Source organism: Trichechus manatus, unplaced genomic scaffold, assembly GCF_000243295.1.
Source record: "Trichechus manatus latirostris isolate Lorelei unplaced genomic scaffold, TriManLat1.0 scaffold00022, whole genome shotgun sequence".
NCBI lineage: Eukaryota > Metazoa > Chordata > Mammalia > Sirenia > Trichechidae > Trichechus > Trichechus manatus.
In genome coordinates this window covers 21,099,084-21,121,137 of record NW_004443958.1, presented here as the reverse complement: position 1 = coordinate 21,121,137, position 22,054 = coordinate 21,099,084, and the positions used below count along the sequence as shown (strand labels likewise).

The 22,054-nt window shown below is 46.4% G+C and overlaps 1 protein-coding gene across 1 annotated transcript in view; it reads left to right on the top strand.

The window, feature by feature from the left end:
• The window catches only part of ZFAT (zinc finger and AT-hook domain containing), a 221,731-nt gene that overhangs the window by 28,002 nt on the left and 171,675 nt on the right, over window positions 1–22,054 (top strand). Inside the window, exon 2 of the mRNA XM_004373020.2 lies at window positions 6,974–7,150. Within this exon, the coding sequence (XP_004373077.1) occupies window positions 6,974–7,150 (177 nt within the window). The remainder of the gene's footprint in view (window positions 1–6,973; window positions 7,151–22,054) is intronic.

Sequence of the window (22,054 nt, the reverse complement as noted above, 5' to 3'; positions counted from 1 at the left end):
TCCAGAGTTCACAGTCTTCTTGTACTTGGTTTGTATACAGTGTCCAGGGTTTTCAGCCGTTTAGTGGGAGGAATGGGGAAAAGAACATTTACCCCATCTGTTTGGAGCTTCTTGTCACAGCATTTTTTTTAAAAGCACACATTTGTATCAGAGTGCCTTAGGCTGAGGGTGAACTTCCTGCAGGCTGCCACACTTCCCACCGCTCCCTGTTGCCTGACACCCGCCTACACCCCTGGGAGGCCCCGACCTTTACTGTCTGTCCCCTTGAGCTGCCTTCCTGCGCTTCTCTTCTCACCTCCAGTTTGCCCTTCCATTTGGATAGTAAATGTTTCCGGGTGCGGCTGTTTCTGGGTTAGGCCCTAACAGCTGTCTCCTTCCACGTCCTCGTCTCCGATTGTCGGGATTTGGCCCCGTGTAGAGGAGCTCTGGTGGCGCAGGGTTAAGAGCTCAGCTGCTAACTGAAAGGTCAGCAGTTCAAATCCACCAGGCGCTCCTTGGAAACCCTATGGGGCAGTTCTACTCTGTCCAGTGGGGTCGCTATGAGTCGGAATGGACTCGACGGCAACGGGTTTAGACAGGAGAACATGTCCTCTGGGTGTTTGCTTTTAAGGAGGAAGCTGGGCATGTAGAGAGCGGGTCACACCTGGAGCTTCCCTTCCCCAGTAACCCACTGAGGCTGTTGGCTTCACGGGGAAGTGAGGGCTGTCCTGGTGTCACTCCTGGGTCCTCAGACCTGCACTGGAGGGGACGGTGGGGACTTTCTCCCTAGGCTGTCCCTCCCGCTCATTGATCTTTGGGTCCGGAAGGTTCAGCGGCTTACCTAGAGATGTACAGCCAGCCAGGGGCCAGAACCCAGAGCTCCTGGCACCCAGGTCTAGGCAGTTTCTGTGATGCCTTTTTCTAACAGACCTGGATGCCATTTTCTAACACCTTGTCTGTAAGAAGATGGATTTTGAGTTTCTACTCAGGGCTCCTGAGACTCTCCGTGGCAGTGACACCAGATACCTCTGTCCTGCGCTGAGCCCCGATCTGGAGCAGGGCTGTAGGGGGGTAAAGGGGAGAGGTGCAGGGCGCTGGGGGACCCCAGAGGCAGGGAAGGGAAGGGTGCAGGTTCCTAGGGGACCTGAGGGGAGAGGAAGGGAGAGCACAGGGCCCTGGAGGACCCTGAAGGGAGGGGAGTGGAGGGGCTTGCATGAGGTGTGGCTGCTATTAAGATAGTATTAACTCCCCCCGCAACCCCGCGATGCATCTGTCTGTCTGTGGTCCCTAGTGTGCAGCAAAAGGTCTGGCAGACTGTGCTCAGGGACGCTCAGTGGTGCCCTTACTCTCAGAATGGATGAGAGAGGGGCTGTTTCTAGTCTGTATGCTTCTGTATTATTGAACTGTTTTACAGTGAGCATGTGTTTGTATTGTAACTTTTGCAATAAATAATCATTTTTCCCCATTATCATCGAGTCGATTCTGACTCATGACAACTCCATGTTACACAGTAGAACTGCTCCATAGAATTTTCTTGGCTGTCATGTTTATAGAAGCAGATTGCCAGACCTTTCTTCCACAGCACTGCTGGATGGGTTCAAACTGCCAATCTTTAGGTTAGTAGTTGAGTGCAAATTCTTTGCTCCACCTAGGGAGCCCTAATAATAGTAATAATAATAGTCAAAAGCTGGTATGAGACCTGGGACACCATAAATGTCCGAATTCTGCCTTGCCCTCGTCGCCCCACCCCTGGAGGCTCCCGCAGGAGATGCATTTTCCGAGGACACTAGCTCAGATGAAAGATTCCCTGGATTGTGTGCTGGGTGCCCGAGCGCCCCATACTCTGGCTGGAGCATGTGACTTCAGCTCAAGGCTGAACTGACTGCTCTCACCCCTTTACTCACGGGCCTGACATTTGGGGAGGGGCCCTTAGGAGCAGCTCTGGCCCACCACTTCTCTGCCTGTGGCCAGAGGAGGAGGCCAGAGCACCAGTTACCTATGGCTTTGACCTTTTACCTGCCAGGGACCCATCAGCCACCCTCTGACTGTGACCTTTCACCTGCCAGGGACCCATCAGCCACCCTCTGGCTGTGACCTTTTACCTGGCAGTGACCCTCCAGCCACCCTCTGTGACCTTTCACCTGGCAGGAACCGATCAGCCACCCTCTGGCTGTGACCTTTCACCTGGCCGTGGCCCACCAGCCACCCTCTGGCTGTGACCTTTCACCTGGCAGTGGCCCACGAGCCACCTATGGCTGTGACCTTTCACCTGGCAGTGGCCCACCACCCACCCTCTGGCTGTGACCTTTCACCTGGCCGTCGAACGGGCCCAGCCAGCCTCCTGGAACAGACCCATTCTGATCCCTGCACTTCTCCCAGGAGGAGCTAGTGGGAGACCTTCACTGCTTCCTTGTCCCAGACACCACCCCGGGGTGGTGAGCAGGCGGCATCAGAAGGCGCAGCAGGGCCTGGCTTTTCCTGGGTGGGAAGGTTTGCAGATCAGAGCTTGGGACTGAGGATTTGTTTATAGAGTTATTTAAGGTTTTCCTTTTTAATGGAACAGTCACAGATTAACAACTGGCAAGTAATTCACGGAAACTGCTCAAACCCCAAACTTGCGTTACTTGCGTTCTGCTGAATACATCATTTTTCCTTTGAATTCTTGTGCTAAGGATGAGCATGCAGTAATTGGACCTAAAAATGTACCCAAAATTATAGCATCTTCATCAGTGTTAGCTGACAACATAATTACGATTATATTTCAGGGTACAAGATACATTTTTTCATTTCGGTCCACTATAAAAAATGAAAATAGCTCCTTTGTTGTGATTTTGGTGGATTAGCAATTCTTAATATTTGGGGGTGCAGCCTGATCAGGTGCTCTGCTTAGGGGTGCTGGCATTTGGCACTTCCACACTGCACTTTATGACAGCTGCGGAGGGCAGCACCCTCAGGTCGAAGCCGGGGAGGCGCGCATAGGGGTTTTTAAGAGGGAACAAGTGCACACACTCTGCTCTGGCATCTTCTGGAACAGGCTGACTTTTAATTTTTTTAATTTTATTTTGTGGTGAAATGTATTTAACGAAGTTGCCATTTTAACCATTTTTTTAGTTGTACGATTTAGTGACGGTATTTCCATTCACCACATGCTACCATCAGTCAGTCACTACTGTCCATTTCCACGAGTGTTGCGTTGCCCCAAACAGAAACTCTGGCGCTCCTCAGCCGTGACTCCCAATGTCTCCTCCTCCCCATTCCCTGGAAACAGCTAGCCAGCTCTGGTCCCTAAGCATTTGCCGGTTGTGGATATTTCCCGTAAGGGGTCATACAATGTCTGTCCTTTTGTGTCTGACTCATTTCACTCCGCATACTGTTTGCAAGGTTCACCATGTTGTAGCAGGTATCAGAGTAATAGTCCATGGTTTGTCTCTCCATTCGTCTCTTGATGGATACTTGGGTTGTTTCTACCCCTTGGCTAGTGTGAATAATGCTCCAGTGAACATTGAGGTACATGTTTGCATCCCTGCTTTCCAGTTTCATGGGTATGTACTTAGGAGTGGAATGGCTGGGGTGTATGGTAATTCTGTGTTCAACTTTTTAAGGAATCACCTGTTTTCCACAGCAGTGGGACAGGCTGTTCTGAAATACAGGGTTGCATTGTTAATAGCAAATCCGAGCTCACCACCTGCACAGCTCAGGGGTGCTACAGCCTGCTGGCTGTTGTGTGGCTGTGTGGTCCTTTTCAGTGCTGACCCTGGGAAGGCTGTGCACCGTGACGACTCTGGGTTTGGGTTGGGTAAAACTGGTTCAGGTTGGCCCTGCGCTCCACTGGCCGTGTGACCTGAGGGAGGTCAGCCTCCGCACCTGTGAAGGGAGGGCCACAGCCCTGGCTCGCAGCCAAGTGGGAAGACGGAACGAGAGCGTGTTGATGGGGCTGGTGGACTCAGGCCAGCTGCTTATCCTCTCAGCCTCCGTTTCCTCATCTGTAGCCTGGGGATCGTACAGCCTTTTTTGCCCAAATGATAGGATTGCTGTAGGATCAGCCGGAAGCACAATGAAAATGACATGGCCTCACATAAGGAAAAAACTATGCCTGTAATCTCTCATTTGGGAAGGATGTTGGATTCCTTAGGAATAAAACATGTCTTGGAAAAAACTGGAGCATCGATTGGCAGTATTCATGAGAGATCTTCATTGACGTAGCAATGTTCTGCTTTGTTAAATTTCTATTTCATGTGTTGTTTGGCAGGGAGAGTTCGCTCAGGCCATTTCCTCACCTCCGGCTCATGGAGAGACCCTTTCTTGGAATCCAGAGAGGGGCCCTGCCGCTGTTGCCCCGGTGCCCTCGGGGTCCTGTCTGCACCACAGCTGTGGTGCGCTAGCCGGTCACCTTCCTTTCTCATTTCCTCTTTGCATTAGGGGGGTTTTCTGTGAAGGTAAGGAGAACAATGGGGTGAGAAGAGTGGGGAAGAGGAATCGAGAGAGATTTTGTTTTGTTTTAGGATGGGAGAAATGCTGGCATGCTCGCAGGCAATGGGGAAAAGCCGGTGGAGAAAGAAAAGAGATGATCTGGAGGAAAGCAAACATTACTGGGGCAGCGTCTGAGCTGGTGGGACGGATTAGGGCTCGGTGTGCACAAGTGGGGCATCGCCCTTTGTCCAGTGGCCTTTGTCTGTGGGAGCAGCCCCCCCAGGCGCAGGCAATAAGGTGTATATCGTCTGTAGGGAATTTCACAGCAATAATAGCACCAAATAAAAGTCGGGCTCCTTTTTATAATCTCCGTGGGCTGGCGGTTCCAAACAATGGCAGTGATCAAACACTCCCCCAACTGGGGTGGGCCACCCTGCTGTCTCCCCCCACCCACACACACACTTGTATGCCACTGCGATTGCCAAGCCTCGTACCTGCTGGAGCGAGGCCGAGGACGTGGGTACAGGTGCCGGCAGTTGGCAGGTGGGGTGGGGAAGCTCATGGAAGGTGTCTTCTGGCTGCTTCAGGTGAAAGAGGAAGCATGGTCAGCAGGTGAGAGTAAGGAGGGGATGAGGAGAGAAGAGAGATGTGAAATGTTTGTCCATCACCTAGAGAGAGCAAATGGCCTGGCGGCTTGTGGAGTACCCCCCAGGCTAGGGGTGGTGAGTGTGTGTGTAGGGGGAACCAGGCAGAGGGGTGGAGGCTTTCCCCAGTTCAGCTGCTTAGGGGAGGGCACGTGGCAGGTAGAGCGTTGGATTGAATCAGGATGGGGCTTACTAAATGCCTATTGTGTTTCTAGGGCCCTGGTGGCACAGTGGTTAAGAGCTCAGGCTGCTAACCAAAAAGGTTGGCAGTTCGAATCAAGCAGCTGCTCCTTGGAAACCCTATGGGGCAGTTCTACCCCCTCCCATAGGGTTGCTATGAGTCGGAACAGACTGGACGGCAATGGGTACTATGTTTCTAAGGAGACTTGGTGGCCCCGTGGTTAAACACTGGCTGCTAACTAAAAGATTGACAGTTCGATTCCACCCAGTGGCTCCCTGGGAGAAAGACCTGGCGATCTGCTTCCATAAGGATTACTGCCAAACAAACCTATGGGGCAGTTCTGTTTTGTCCTATGGGGTTGCTCTGAGTTGAAATTGACTCAACTGCATCCAGCAACAACACTGTGTTTCTGGAATCCCCAGGTAGTGCAAATGGTTAATGCGCTCGGCTGCTAACCAAAAGGTTAGAGGTTCCGAGTCCACCCAGAGGTGCTTCAGAAGACAGTCCTGTTGATCTACTTCTGAAAAATCAGCCGTAGAAAATCCTGTGGAGCACAGTTCTGTTCTGACACACGTGGTGTCACAATGAGTCAGAGTCAACTTGATGGCAACTGGCTTTACGTGTTTGTTACTGAATAGGCACCTTGCCTGCATTTCCTACTCAATTCCAGCAACTGAGAGATTATTACTACTTCTCCAAGGTTGCCCGGCTTTAGGGACTAGAGCTAGGAATTCTGCCTGGGCCTGTCTCACCTCAAAGCCATTGTCTTTCCGTTATAACAATTCTTTCTTTCGGTGTAAATGAAAAAAAGAAAAATTGAGCTCTTAATTGTTAATTTGAAATCCTAAATTTAATATTCTTAGGTGTCTGTAATTATTTTATCAGACGCAAAAATGAGTGGTTTTTTTTTTTCTTCTCTCTATGTCTTACTGCCTAGTATAATGGGATGAGCATAATGGACTCTTAGTAAATGTTTGCGAACGGTGATAATGCTTTAAATAGGAATTAAGTGGCTTAAAAGAGCAACAGAGTCCCATCCTTCTTGTCCTCCGTACCTGTGCCAGCCAGTGAAAGGTGTCTTGGCTTCTGTGAAACGTTATTATTTGTTCCATTGTTTCTTGCACCAAATTTCAGACAGTCTAGCAAGAATACTTAATTGCTGTCGGTGTGGCTCATTCATTTGAAGGGTAGGATTATTCACGTTCCAGATGAATTTTCGCTTTGCTCTGTCTGCACTGCATTCTGGACTGTTGGCGTAGATTTAGGTACCCACCAATTGCTGTGAAGTTGACTCTGACTTATGATGACCCCACGTGTGTCAGTGTAGAACTGTGCTGCATTGGGTTTTCAGTGGCTGATTGTTCAGAAGTAGATTTCCAGGCCTTTCTTCCAAGGTGCCTCTGGGTGGACTCCAACCTCCGACCTTTTGGTTAGCTACCAAACATGTTAACTGTTTGCACCACCCAGGGACTCTGGATCTGAGTAACAGGAAGGCCCATATTAGACACTGTCCAGAAGGACTGGGGTTCTGACACAATGAAGATGGAATTTTCTACAACTGGGATCTTCGGAAGGTAGAAGGGGCGCCTCAGTGGACCTGAGCTGCCCGGCAGTGGTGGTGTCTGCCGGAGCGACGCCACCTGCTGGGGGCTGCTGATGCAGCCAAAGGAGACCCTTACTGTCTTTCTGTAGCCGTTGGCAGTCATCGTTATTTTGGTGGGAGACGAAATAACATGTTTTGCATTTTTTTCTCTCACAGAAAACACTGCCATCTTCATGTGTAAATGTTGTAACCTTTTCTCACCGAATCAGTCGGAGCTCCTCTGCCACGTTTCTGAGAAGCATGCGGAAGAAGGGGTGAACGTTGATGAGATCATCATTCCCCTCAGACCTCTCAGCACTCCTGAGCCCACTAACCCGAGCAAAACTGGAGATGGTAAGGGGGCTGGGTGCTGGGTGGGGCGCCGCACCATGGTGCCTTGTTCTCCCTGCGGCTGTCGGTTAGTGCTGATTCACCTTCACGGATTTGATGCTAGGTTTCTGTTTGTGGACTGAGCAGAAAGTTGAGGAAAAATTCCTTCCAGGACAGGCTAGGAGAAGGCCAGGGGGAGCTGAGCTCCTTGAAGCTTCAGTTCTATCCTTGGCGAATAATTCTGCGAAATGCCAATATTGAGAGGCGCGCAGCCTCCTGGTCACGTGGCTGGCACAGCTTGTATCCTGCACGGAGCTCCGTCTGCCCTGTTGGGGTCACTGGTTCACACATGGAGCCTTTGGGTGGTGGAGACGGTTAAACACCTGCCTCCTGAAATAGTTAAATGCGGTTTGAACCCACCCAGAGATGCCTGGGTAGCATTTGAACTCATGAGCAACCACAAAACTGGGGAGCTGGGGAAATTAATGAAAGAACTTATTCATTTAGGGGACTGTGAGGGGTTGGTAGGTTGAATCGTATCTCCCAAAATGATATTTTTGAAATCCTAATCCCCAGTACCTGTGAATGTGACTTTATTTGAAAATAGAGTCTTTGCAGTTGTAATCAGGTTCAAATGGGGTCAGTCAGTGAGCCCTGAGGCAGCATGACCGATGTCCTCATGAGAGGAGAAGATGCTGGAGACAACCAGGGAGGACAGCCACGTGAGGACGGAGGCGGAGACTGTACTGGTGCACCCACAAACCAAGGACGCCGAGGAAGCCCTGGGACCACCAGAAGCTAGAAGAGGCAAGGAGGGATCTTCCCCTAGAGGCTTCAGAGAGAGCACGGCCCTGCAGACACTCTGGATGTGGGTTTCAAGCCTCCAGCGCTGTGAGAGAGTACGTTTCTGTTGTTTTCAGCCCCTGGTTTGTGGTGCTTTGTTATGGCAGTCCTGGGAAGCTGATCCAGGGACGGGGGGTTTGACCCCTGAAGACTTTTCTGTCCCAGGCATGCATTGGAATCCTCGTTCCAGATTTACATTTGTTCGGGGCCTACTGTGTGCCAGGCCCGATTCTAGCACTGGAAATTTGGGGAGTAAAGCACCGCCTCCCACTCCTAGGAGCTCACAGCCTCGTTGGGGAAGCCGGAGCGATTAGTTTAGCACAGGACGCTGCCTCCCTGCTACTCTGAGAGCAGGCTATGTGCCTCCCACAGACCAACATGTATTCAGAATGCCTTGGTGTATGTGTGTGTTATATAGTCTTATTTTCTACATGTAGCAAATTCCTGCTACAGTGTACTTATATGTCAAAAAGCTACATGTTAAAGAGAAAACTGAAACCACCTAAGAAACTCAAATAATTTAGGTATTTTATTGTCATTTAATGCAAAGGCATTCAACTGTGTAGATCATAACAAATTATGAGTAACACTGCAAGGAATAGGAATTCCAGAACACTTAATCGTGCTCATGTGGAACCTGTACATAGACCAAGAGGCAGTTGTTTGAACAGAACGAGGGGATACTGCATGGTTTAAAATCAGGAAAGGTGTACATCAGGGTTGTATTCTTTCACCAGACTTACTCAGCCTGTATGCTGAGCAAATAATTTGCACTGTATGAAGAAGAACACAGCATCAGGATTGGAGGAAGACTCATTAACAACCTGCAATATGCAGATGACATAACCTTGCTTGCTGAAAGTGAAGAGGACTTGAAGCACTTACTGATGAAGATCAAAGACCACAGCCTTCAGTGTGGATTACACCTCAACCTAAAGAAAACAAAAATGGTCACAGCTGGACCAATAAGCAGCATCGTGATAAACAGAGAAAAGATTGTAGTTGTCAAGTATTTCATTTTACTTGGATCCACAATCAATGCCCATGGAAGCAGCAATCAAGAAATCAAACGACATATTATTGCATTGGGCAAGTCTGCTGCAAAATACCTCTTTAAAGTGTTAAAAAGCAAAGATGTCACTTTGAGGACTAAGGTGCGCCTGACCCAAGCCATGGTATTTTCAGTTACCTCATGCATATGAAAGCTGGACAATGAATAAGGAAGACCGAAGAATTGATGCCTTTGAATTATGGTGTTGGTGAAGAATATTAAATATACCATGAATTTCCACCAGGTGCTCCTTGGAAACTCTAGAGGCAGTTCTGCTGTCCTATAGGGTCTCTGTGAGTCGGAATTGACTTGATGGCGATGGGTTGGATTTCACAGAATTCTAGAAGAACAAACATCAGTATTAGAAGAAGTACAGCCAGAATGCTCCTTAGAAGCGAGGAGTACTTCATCTCAAGTACTTTGGACATGTTATCAGGAGGGACCAGTCCCTGGAGAAGGACATCATGCTTGGTAAAGCAGAGGGTCAGTGAAAAAGAGGAAGACCCTCAATGAGATGGATGGACACAGTGGCTGCAAAAAGGGGCTCAAACGTAGCAACGATTGTGAGGATGGCGCAGGACGGGGCAGTGTTTTGTTCTGTTGTACACGGGGTTGCTATGGGTCGAAACTGACTCTACAACACTTAACAACAGCAACAACAGTTGTCAGTTAAGCAACCATAATGTGATGTTTCACACCAGTAGTTCATCACCAGGAAGTAGCTACTGCTTAGGAGGACCATGTGTCCCGGTTTCCCAGGACAGTCCCGGTTTTTGCCTGTTGTCCAGCCTCACGTTCAGTTCACAGCCTCTTTCGATCTCAGAAGTGGGTTGGCTTGGACAGTAACTTACCTGGCCTCCCCCGTTACTGAGCACCTGCTAAGAGCCAGGTGCTGCACTTGGTAGGTTGCAATTGTTTTCTTCTTTCATCGTCACAACCACCCTATAAGACAAGGATGACTCTACTCAGGCGCAGAGAAAATCAGTGTCTTGCCCAAGGTCAGGGGCAGATCTAAGACTCTACACCTGGCACCCATGCCTCGCCAGGAGCTGACAGATGTGTGCCATCAGCTGAGATGTGGCTGTGTATAACCTCCACCTCACTCCTCTTTCTCCAAGTCTGGCCACAGGCGTGCAATGAGACCGAGGAGGGCCATGGCCACAGCAGCACCAATATTAATTGATGGTGATGTCCTTAAACACACTAGTTGCTCCTCCTTATATGACATTATTAGTTTCAGGTGCCAGATTTTCTTAGTTTTCACCGTATGCCACTAAAAGTAACTGGTAGAACTTCCCCTAACTTCTGAATAACTTAATCCTCTGCCAGGTGTATTTCTCTGAGCACCCTGGAATGGCCAGAGGGACTTGTTAACCAAAGTCTTTTTTTTCTGGAGTCTCTCCTTGTTACCAGTGTCAGGCAGATGATTAGGAAGACAGCCTGTTCAGAAATGCCAGCCTGAATATTCCCAGGAAGGGGCCGTTGGTTATTAGTGTGGCTAACGAATCCCGCAATGGGACGCTTACGGCCATAGGCTGCGTCTCTGCACAGGAGGCTGGCTGCTGTCCCTCTTCATATAAAAATAGTTTTTTGGGGGGATTTTTCTCACTCTGGTTTGCAGCGGTTCCTCCTGTACTATGTGTTGTCTTTATCTGTGGGGACCTAATTACTGTGCCGGGACGGCTTGTTTAATCCATCCACCTGCTACACCCGATACCGTTCAGCAGAAGACGTCTGCACACCGTAAACAAGATGAGTCTCACTTTGCATATTGACGGTGAATCTGAAGGATTCTGTGTAAATCAAAGCTTTGCCATTTGGATCCTTGTTCCAGATTTACATGATCATTTCAGAAACACTGTTTCCAAGATGACATCTACTGATTTAGTCATCATTTATGCTATAACACCAGCTTCCCTTTGTTGTCTTCTGTGTGCTGGGCATTATCCTAGGTGCTGTAGGCAGATTCTTTGATTTAATCCTCATCTCACCCGTGCCCCTGCCTTTCAACAGGCATATTTGTCTTCATTTTTCTGATAAGCAAAGTGAGGCTTAGACAAATATCATAACTTGCTTCAGGTAATGCAGCTAGTATGTGCTCAAAACACCACACCCATTGCCAGTGAGTCAGTTCCGACTCATGGTGACCCCATGTATTACAGACTAGAACTAAGCTCCATAGGGTTTTGTTGGCTGTAATCTTTATGGCCCCCATGCGTCTGTCAGTTTGTTGTACTGTGGGGGCTTGTATGTTTCTGTGATGCTGAAAACTATGCCACCGGTATTCAAATACTAGCAGCGTCACCCATGGCAGACAGGTTTCAGCTGAGCTTCCAGACTAAGACAGACTAGGAAGAAGGACCTGACAGTCTGCTTCTGAAAAGAATTAGCCAGTGAAAACCTTATGAATAGCAGCAGTGCGTTGTTTGATATAGCCCCTCAGGTTGGAAGGCACTCAAAATACCACTGGGGAAGAGCTGACTCTTCAAAGTCGACTCTACGTGGATGAGTCAGGCTTTTGGGACCTTCATTTGCTAATGTGGCACAACTCAAAATGGGAAGAAACAACTGCAAACATCCATTAATAATTGGAACATGGACTGTGCGAAGTATGAATCTGGGAAAATTGGAAATAGTCAAAAATGAAATGGAACGCATAAAGATCAATATCCTAGGCATTAGTGAGCTGAAATGGACTGGTATGGGCCATTTTGAATTGGATGATATTATGGTCTACTATGCCAGGAATGACAACTTGAAGAGGAATGGCATTGCATTTGTCATCAAAAAGAACATTTCAAGATCTTTTGCTGTCAGTGATAGGATAATATCAGTATGCCTACAAGGAGGATCCGTTAATACCAACCACTATTATTCAAATTTACGCACCAACCACTGAGGCCAAAGATGAAGAAGTTGAAGATTTTTACCTTCTGCAGTCTGAAATTGATCAAACTTGCAATCAGCATGTTGATAATTACTGGTGATTGGAATGTGAAAGCTGGAGACAAAGAAGAAGGATTGGTAGTTGGAAAATATGGCCTTGATGATAGAAATGTTGCCGGAGATTTCACGATAGAATTTTGCAAGACCAACGACTTCTTCAGTGCAAGTACTTTTTTTCAACAACGTAAACGGCGACTATACAAATAGACATTGCCAGATGGAATGCACAGGAATCAGATTGACTACATCTGCACAAAGAGACGATGGAAAAGCTCAATATCAACAGTCAGCACAAGGCCAGGGGCCGACTGTGGAACAGACCATCAGTTGCTCATATGCAAGTTCAAGTTGAGGCTGAAGAAAATTAGACCAAGTCCATGAAACCCAAAGTACGACCTTGAGTATAATTCCACCTGAATTTAGAGACCATTTCAAGAATAGACTTGGTGCATTGAACACTAATGACCGAAGACCGGATGAGTTGTGGAATAACATCAAGGATATTGTACATGAAGAAAGCAAGAGGTCATTAAAAAGATAGGAAAGAAAGAAAAGGCCAAAATGGATGTCAGAAGAGACTCTGAAGCTTTCTCTTGAACCTTGAGTAGTTAAAGCAAATTGAAGAAATGATGAAGTAAAAGAGCTGAACAGAAGATTTAAAAGGGCAACTTGAGAAGACAAAGTAAAGTATTATAGTGAAGTGCGAAGATCTGGAGTTAGAATACCAAAAGGGAAGAACATTCTTGGCATTTCTCAAGGTAAAAGAACTAAAGAACAAATTCAAGCCTTGAATTGCAATATTGAGGGATTCTACAGGGAAAATATTAAATGATTCAGGAAGCATCAAAAGAAGATGGAAGGAATATACAGAGTCACCATACCGAAGAGAATTGATCCACATTCAGTCATTTCAGGAGGTAGCGTATGATCACGAATTGATGGTACTGAAGGAAGAAGTCCAAGCTGCACTGAAGGCATTGGCAAAAAACAAGGCTTCAGGAATTGACGGAATACCAATTGAGATGCTTCAACAAATGAATGCAAATTTCTATTCCAAGAAATTTGGAAGACAGCCACCTGGCCATCCAGCTGGAAAATATCCATATTTATGCCTATCAAGAAAGTTGATCGAACAGAATTTGGAAATTATCAAGCAGTATCATTAATATCACACACAAGTGAAATTTTGCTGAAGATCATTTGAAAGCAGCTGCAGTAGTACATTGACAGGGAACTGCCAGAAATTCAAGCCGGATTTAGAAGAGGACGTGGAACCAGGGATATCATTGCTGATGTCAGATGGACTCTGGCTGAAAGCAGAGAATACCAGAAAGATGTTTACCTGTGTTTTATTGACTATGCAAAGGCATTTGACTCTGTGGAGCATAACAAATTATGGGTAATATTACGAAGAATTAGAATTCCAGAACACTTAGTTGTGCTCATGAGGAAACTGTAAATAGATCAAGAGGCAGTTGTTCGAACAGAACAAGGGGATACTTTCGTGATTTAAAGTCAGGAAAGGTATGTGTCAGGGTTGTATTCTTTCACCGTACTTATTCAATCTGTATGCTGAGTAAATGATCTGAGAAGCCGGCTTATATGAAGAAGAATGGGGCATCAGGATTGGAGGAAAACTCATTAACAACCTGCGTTATGCAGATGACACAACCTTGCTTGCTGACAGTGAAGAGGACTTGAAGCACTTACTGATGAAGATCAAAGACCACAGCCTTCAGTGTGGATTACACCTCAACTTAAAGAAACAAAAATCCTTACAACTGGACCAATAAGCAACATCATGATAAACGGAGAAAAGATTGAAGTTGTCAAGAATTTCATTTTACTTAGATCCACAATCAACACCCTTGGAAACAGCAGTCAAGAAATCAAAAGATGTATTGTATTGAGCAAATCTGCTGCAAAAGACCTCTCTAAAGTGTTAAAAAGCAAAGCTGTCACCTTGAAAACTAAGGTTTGCCCTACCCAAGCCATAGTGTTTTCAATCGCCTCATATGCATGCGAAAGCTGGACAATGAATAAGGAAGACCAAAGAATTGAAGCCTTTGAATTGTGACGTTGGCAAAGAATATTGAGTATACCATGGACTGCCAGAAGAGCAAACAAATCTGTCTTGGAAGAAGTACAGCCAGAATGCTCCTTAGAAGCAAGGGTGGTGAGACTACATCTCACACACTTTTATCAGGAGGGTTATCAGGAGGGATCAGTCCCTGGAGAAGGACATCATGCTTGGTAAAGTAGAGGGTCAGTGAAAAAGAGGAAGACTCTCAACCAGATGGATTGACAGACTGGCTGCAGTAGTGGGCTCAGGTATACCAATGATTGTGAGGATGGTGCAGGACAGGGCAGTGTTTCATTCTGTTGCACATAGGATCACTATGAGTCGGAACCAACTTGACGGCACCTAACAACAACAATCTTTGTGGAAGGAGAGCACCAGGCCTTTCTTCCATGGTGCCTCTGAGTGGGTGCAAACTGCCAACCTTTTGATTAATAGCCAGGTGCAAACTGTTTGTGCTACCTAAGGACCAGTGTTAAACCCTTGCCTGTCTGACAGAGGGCTTGTGCTTTTTACCCTGTTGGATGCTGACCTGTTCTTTCGTTCTTCTTTGAATGTTGAGTAGAATTCACCAGTGAAGCCATTTTTTCTTGAACTTTTTTGATTGATGAGTCAGTCTTTTCTCTTGTTATAGGCATATTCTGATTATTTCTTTCTGAGTCAGTTTTTGTAATTTGTATCTTTCTAGGAGTTTTTCCATTTCATCTAGATAATGTAGTTTGTTGGCATCCAATTGTTCATAGTATCCCCATAGGATTTTTACTATTTCTCTAAGGTCGCTGAAAGTTTCCCCTCTTTCCTTCCTGATTTTGTAACTTTTGTCTTATCTCTTTTTTTTCTTGGTGAGTTTAGACAGAGGGTTATCAATTTTATTGATCTTTTGAAAACTTTGATTTTGTTCATTTTCTCTTTTGTTTTTCTTTATTCTATTAGACTTATTTCCACGCTTTTTCTTCCTTCTGTTTGCTTTGGATTTAGTTGGTTCTGTTTTTCTAGTTTCTTAAGTTGGAAAGTTTGGCTATTAATTTGAGATCTTTTTTCTTTATTTAACATATTTTACAGCTATAACCCTATGGGGCAGTTCTACTCTGTCCTGTAGGGTTGCTGTGAGTCAGAATTGTCTCGAAGGCAACAGTTTATTTATTTATTTTTTTTATTTACAGCTATAAGGAGCCCTGGTGGCACAGTGGTTAAGAGCTTGGGCTAACCAAAAGGTCAGCAGTTTGAACACACCAGCCACGCTGTAGGAAAAAGATGCGCCCGTCGGCTTCTGTAAAGATTACCCACCCACTGCCACTGAGTATACGAGTCAGAATCGACTGGACGGCAACGGGAGGTGGGGAGGGTATCGAGTCGATTCCCACTCTTGGTGACCCCAAAGAGTTTCCAAGGCTGTAAATCTTTACAGAAGTGGACTGCCACATCTTTCTCCTGCAGAGCTGCTGGTGGTTTGGAACCACAGACCTTTCAGTTAGCAGTTGATGGCTTTAACCACTGTGCTTGGAAACCCTGTGGGACGGTTCACCTCTGCCCTCTAGGGTCACTGAGTTGGAATCGACTTGATGGAACGGACATCTACGGTTCTAAGTTTCTCTCCACCCCACGCTTTAACTGCATTCTGTGAGTTTTGCTGTGTGGTGTTTTTGTGTTTGTGCCTCTCAAGGTATTTTCTCATTTCCCTTGTGATCTCTCCTTTGACCCACTGGTTATTTAGGATTGTGCCATTTAATTTCCATAATTTGTGAATTCTCCAAATTTCTTTCTGTTATTGATTTCTAATGTCATTCAGTTTTGACCAGAGAAATACTTTGTATGACTTCAGTCATTTTACATTTATTGAGACTTGATCTATGGCCTAACATACGGTCTCTCCTGGAGAATGTTCCATGTGCACTTGAGAAGAATTTGTTGTGGGCAGAGGGTTCTACAGATGTGGTAGGTCTAGTTGGTTTATAGTGTCATTCAGCTCTTCTATTTTCTTGTTGACCTATTGTGCAGATTTTATAATTGAGGAATTTGGGCTTCAGAGACTCAGAACAGTTAAAGCAATTTACTCAAGATTACCTGGTTGGTAAGTGGGGAGAGTGGGATTTAGGCCCAGCTGGTCTGATTGCGTGTGCTTGTGGTACTTTGGGTGTAATAAAATTCTCAACACTGAGCTGCTTTTATAAATTCTCTCCCTTTATTAAATAATTTGCTTCTGACTTCTTCAGTACATTTTCTCTGTTTTGTTATGTATACTGGAAGTTACCTGTGTGGTTTAATTTAAAAAAGTTATTTTTTAAGACTATAGTTAAACTCAGCCTCTTAATATGAGAAAATGTCTTCAGAAGTCTTTCATTAAGAACTCCAAGCCCCCCTCCTCCTTTTTTTTCCTCTTCGGGAAAGTCCATAAAGTGTGAGGCTTGTAGGGTCTTAGTTTCTCTCTAATGATTTCCATTCAGGCTTAACCTTCACAATTCATATTAAGTTGAGAGATACTTGAAATGGTTTAATTAAACTTTTAACTGAGCAGTAATTGATTTATTATTTTGGTCTCCCTTTATAACAAGAAGGTTCCTAATTCGTCCGGTTTATTTTATAGCTTTTTAATCTTTTTTGCTCACGAAGGAAGTGGTCTGCAGAAGAAACTTCATTTTCCTACTCTCGTCCTAATCAAATCTCTGGCTGTGGTCCAAGAAGAAATTGCCTCATGGACCAAGTTGAATCTCAGTCTCTCTCTCTCTCCTGGGTGCATGTCAGTGTGTGATTATTTGTATGTGTGATTGTGTGTGTGTGTGTGTGATTGTATGTGTGTGAGATTGTGTTGTGACTGTGTGTGTGTATGTCAGTGTGTGTGAGATTGTGATATTTTTGTGTGTGTTGTATGTGTGTGATTGTATGTGCGAGTGTGTGTGAATGTGTGTCATGGGTGAGTTTGTGCAAATGTGTGGGAATGTGTGTGTCCCAGGTGAGCTTGTACCAGTGAGTGTGAGGGGATGTGTGCGCTGTGTGCACATTCATTCATCCCGACAAGGCTGGAGCGATTGGGATCCTGGAGGAAGAATTTCTGGGTCTCCTGCGAGCCTCGTTCTGGCCCCTCTGTCTCCTTCTCCCTTGCTGACCCTCCACAGGAACCCTCCCCTTCTCCCCTGTTTTCCTCCCCTCCTCTGCTTTCTCTTCCTGCATGTCCTTATTTAATAAATGTTTATCCTGTCCCTGCCCAGGCCCCAGGCGCTGTGCTAGGTGCTCAGGGCACAGCGGGGACCCAGCTCTGTCCCTGTGGGCAGGGACCTGTCTTTGGAAAATAACGCCTAGGGCAATTAGTGTCAGATTGCAGAATGATCTCTCACAGATGGTGATGGAAACCCTAATGGCCGATAGAACCTGCTCATTAGCATCTCCTGAAGCAGCACCCAGGGTCCCCCTCCCTGGCTGTGGATGGCATTAGGCAAAGAGGCAGTTTGAGTGCAGTGGGGAAAGAGCTTCTCTAGGGTCTGGTATGGGCTGCTAAACGGGGGTCAGTAACCTAGTTTAGGGTAAAAGGAGGCTTCCCAGGGACGGTGTGTGTCTACATTTAAATCTCTGTTGTCTCTTCTGAGTGTTTACCACAAAGTCCCTCTGAGTGTATGCAGGGATGTTGTACTGATTGTTCCAGTAACAACTGAAACCAGAGCCCTCTCATCTCTTATGGGGGCTGGGAGGGGTGCTAGAGCACTCACATGGAACCAGACAGATTCAGGTTTCAACCTTGGAGCATCCACCTGATTGCCAGGACCTTTGTGCGGGTTACAAAATGGTGCCTCCTTCTTGGCCAACAAGTTAGACACAGGCACCCCTCTGGGGACGGACACACAGTGTGCTGTGTCCCTTCCTCAGGCCCATGCTGCAGCGCCGGAGCTCATGGCTTGGCTGTTGGAATTTGGCCCAGGTTTCAGTTCTGCTCAACCTGCCCTGGAGCCCTGGTGGCGCAGTGGTTAAGAGCTCAGCTGCTAACCAAGAGATTGGCAATTCGAATCTACCAGCCACTCCTTGGAAATCCTATGGGGCAGTTCTCCTCTGTCCTGCAGGGTCACTATGAGTTGAAATCAACTAGACAGCAGCTGGTTCAACCTGCCACACATCCGAGGAGGCCCTGGGGATGGATTGGGCAAGTGACAACCCCTCCAGATGTGACTTTGTCACCTGTCCAATGGAGATAAGATATTAGTCCCTTTCACAGGTTCTGCAGACAAATAGCGTTACTACGTTGTGTCTTAGTACATGGCAAGTGCGTGGTGCAGACAGGACCCCTCTGCTTTCCTTTATGCTGTTCAGTACAGGGAGTTAGACCACACCAGGCGTGCAGCTGGCTTCCGTGCTCATCATTTTTCTGCAGAACTTAGCAGAGGTCACAACTTGCTTTCTCTGTCTTGTGATGTTGATTGAACTGACCAAATGGACTTGCTGTAACATGCATGTGATGTTCACTGGCCCCAAGGCAAAGAGATCTGAGTTGAAATACTGGCTCTGCCACTATATTAATCCTGTGACTTTGGGGGCTGATTAATGATCTTCTCAAGTCTCAGTGTTCTCATCTGTGTAATGGGGATAATACTGATGCCTGCCCCATCGGTGAAATGCAGAATTACTTGTGAAGTGTTTAGCATGGTGCGGGAGATACACAAACTTGATAATGACCAGTTATTGCTGTTATTTCTGTGGCATTTCCACGTGACTGCTCATGAAGCCACAGACAGTGGGCTTGGGATGCCTTCTGCCTACCGGGGCCTTGACTTAGAGGAGAGGAGGCAGTCAGCCTGCAGAGAGGGGATGTTGCCCTCCTTGTAAGCCTACAAGGCTCGCACTCCGTGGCTCACGATAAATAATTCATTGTCTCCCATCTTGCTTCCTGGGCTTTGGAAATAAATGTCAGGGAGATTAACTGGCAGAGCCCTAAAATGTTAGGCTTTCAGAATTTCCCTCAATTTTTGCAGTGCTGCAGAAGGTTGTCTTTATCCGTGGTCTTAGGCACAATTAAATTTGTTTCCCCTCAATTCTGTATTGGATTTCTTGGTGTGTGAGATATTTTAGAATGAAGAAATCAAGGAAGAAATGACTGTTGAGCCAGAATGAACGAGAATGTGTGTACATCAGGGAACCACGTTAGCTACCAGAGGGCTGGCTGGAGGTGCGAGTATCTTCAGGGAGGTAGTCCAAGTCAGAATACCAGCGACTCTGGTCGCAGTGAGAAATAATTGTCATTTATTGATCACCTTCTGAGTACTGTGCTCAGCATTTTAAAGCACTGGTTTTATTAATAGTGACTCTGTAAAGTAGGGGCAGTTTTGTATTTATTTTTAGCATTGGAAACTGAGGCTCCAGGTCTGTCTGACTCCAAGCCAGCCTTCTCTCCAGCACACTTACAGGCTCTGTTAAAATGTCTGGAACTGACCTCTGTTATCGACACCTGGGGAGAGGTGTGTTAGTTTCCTAAACCCATTGCCATTGGATCCATTCCAATGCATAGCGACCCCATGGGTTACAGAGTGGAACTGCCCCATAGGGTTTCTTGGCTGTAATCTTTACTGAAGTAGATCTCCAGGCCTTTCTTCCACGGAGCCACTGGGTGGGTTTGAACCACGGACCTTTAGGTTAGTAGCCAGTCGCTTCCGCCACCCAGGGACCTGTTCATTTCCTAAGGCTGACTTTACAAAGCGCTGCAAATGGGGTGGCTTAGAACAGCAGAACTCATTCTCTCCGTTCTGGAGGCTGGAATTCTGAAATCAAGGTGCTGGCCAGGCCTTGCTCCCTCGGAAGCCTCTGGAGGAGGAGCCTTCTTTGTCCTCCAGTTTCTGGTAACCCACATCACTCTAGTCTCTGCTGTCATCTTCATGTGACTGTTGCCCTTTGTGACTAACTCCACGTCTGACTCCTTCTTCTTACAAGGACACCAATCAGGTTGAATTAAAGTCCCGGCCCACTGCAGTGTGACCTCGTCTTAACTGATTTACACCTGCAATAACTCTATTTCCAAATAAGGTTATAGTCTGAGGTTCCAGGAAGGACATATTTTTTTTGAGTGGGGCAGAGGGGAGGACACTATCCAACCTGGAGTCCCTGCGTGGTGCAGACAGTTAACATGCTTGACTGCTCATCGGAAGGTTGGAGGTTCGAGTCCACCCAGAGGCACCTTGGAAGACAGGCCTGTAGATTGCCTTCTGAACAATCACCCATTGAAAACCTTATGGAGCACAGTTGTACTCTGACACACATGGGGTTGCAATGAGTCATAATCAACTGGATGGCAACGGGTTGGTACTAATCAACCCAGTCCAGGAGACAGGATGACTCAGTAGAAAGATCCTTGGGTGGGAACAGGGAGACTAAGTGGATCCTAGCTCTGCCTGCCCAGCAGCTGCTTCTGGAAATGTGCTAAGTCACTTACACCCTTGGTCCCTCGCTTTTTGTTTACATCGAGGGAATTATATTTGCTACATCATCTCTTCAGGTTTTTATGAGGATGAAATGAGATAATAGCTGGGAAAGTGCCTTGAAACATTGAGTGATAAAAAAATAAAGGGCTTACATTATTAAATTTTTGATAGTGTTGGGCTTTTTTTTTTATAATAACACTTAGATTGTCTTTTGATTGCATTTGAAAGCCTTCAGCTGATTCTTTCTGTCCCTCCCCGGGCTTTGACCTTGGATCTGCAAAGATGATTTTCTGTCTAAGAGGAGGCATCCCCAAGCTGGATGGATATAGAAGGAAGAGGGTCTAGAGCATAAGGTGGCTCAGCCCCTTTTGTCCTATTGGAAACTTGAGATGCAGGGAAATGCCTTATTTCCCAAATGTTTCTTTGCCTGTGCTTAAGCACCTGATTGGCCTGTATTTATTTATTAAGTGCTTACTCTACGTATCCAGCTCTGTTCACAAGACCCCAGGAAGCCGGCAGTTACAGGGCCAGCTCAGGCCTCAGTGTTTATGCTATAGGCTAGGGAAGCAGAAACACAATCAGGAAACAGTGTTGGTGAGTGCACACCCACGTGTGTGCTTCAGACTGTGCACACCCGTGCATGTGCTTCAGGCTGTAAATGTGACCCAAGAGGAGGAAATGGCTGTCCTGCTCCAATAACTGGAGGACCTCATGGAGGAGCTGCTGACATTTGAATTGGACCTTAATGTTAGGATTTGATTTGGGGTTTGGGATCTGATTGGGTTTTGGTGTATGGTCACAGGAAGGGGGGATAATACAGGTAAGTCAAAAGAGACAGGGATTAGCTGTGCGTATTGGGGAGCCTATGGGTCGCTGACTGGTGTAGATGGTTAACACGCTTGGCTACTAGCCAGCTTGGTTTGTGGAGGTTTGAGTCCACTCAGAGATGCCTTGGAAGAAAGCTCTTGGGATCTGCTTCCGAAAAAAATCAGCCATTGAAAACCGTATGGAGCACAGTTCTACTCTGACACGCATAGGGCCGTTGTGAGACAAACAGACTCAACAGCAACTGGTTAGAAAATTGCACTGAGCGACTTAGGGCAGAACCCAGATTCAGTGACAGATTGAATAAAGGGGTCTAGAAAGGAGGAGGAGGATGAATTAAAGCTAACGCCATTAAAATTTTTTTATTTTGAGGTTACAAGATTTTCCTTGTCCAGTTCTCAGATCCTCAGCTCTTATATAAATGTGGGTAGTTGACAGTAGCAACTTTTTTGGAGTAGTTAAATTATTCCAAGTTCATTTATGAATATTTCATTTTGCGCTGACTAATTGGTCTTGAGGAGCTGAATTATGGATGCGCAAAATGTAAGATTGCATTTGTCACCGTTGTGTTAGCGGCTTTCCAAAGCTTTCAGGACCCGTTGTGGGCTTCATCCTTGACACCCAGATTGCACAGTGCTCGTGAGCTCAATGCACCCAGATGTATTGGTTGCCCATGGAGTCACCATGAGTTGGAATTGACTTGATGGCAGTGGGTTTGGGTTTTTGGGGTTTTGCTGTGCAGAACACCAGGCTAGAAGCTGAGAGGATAAGGCTGTCAAGACGATGAC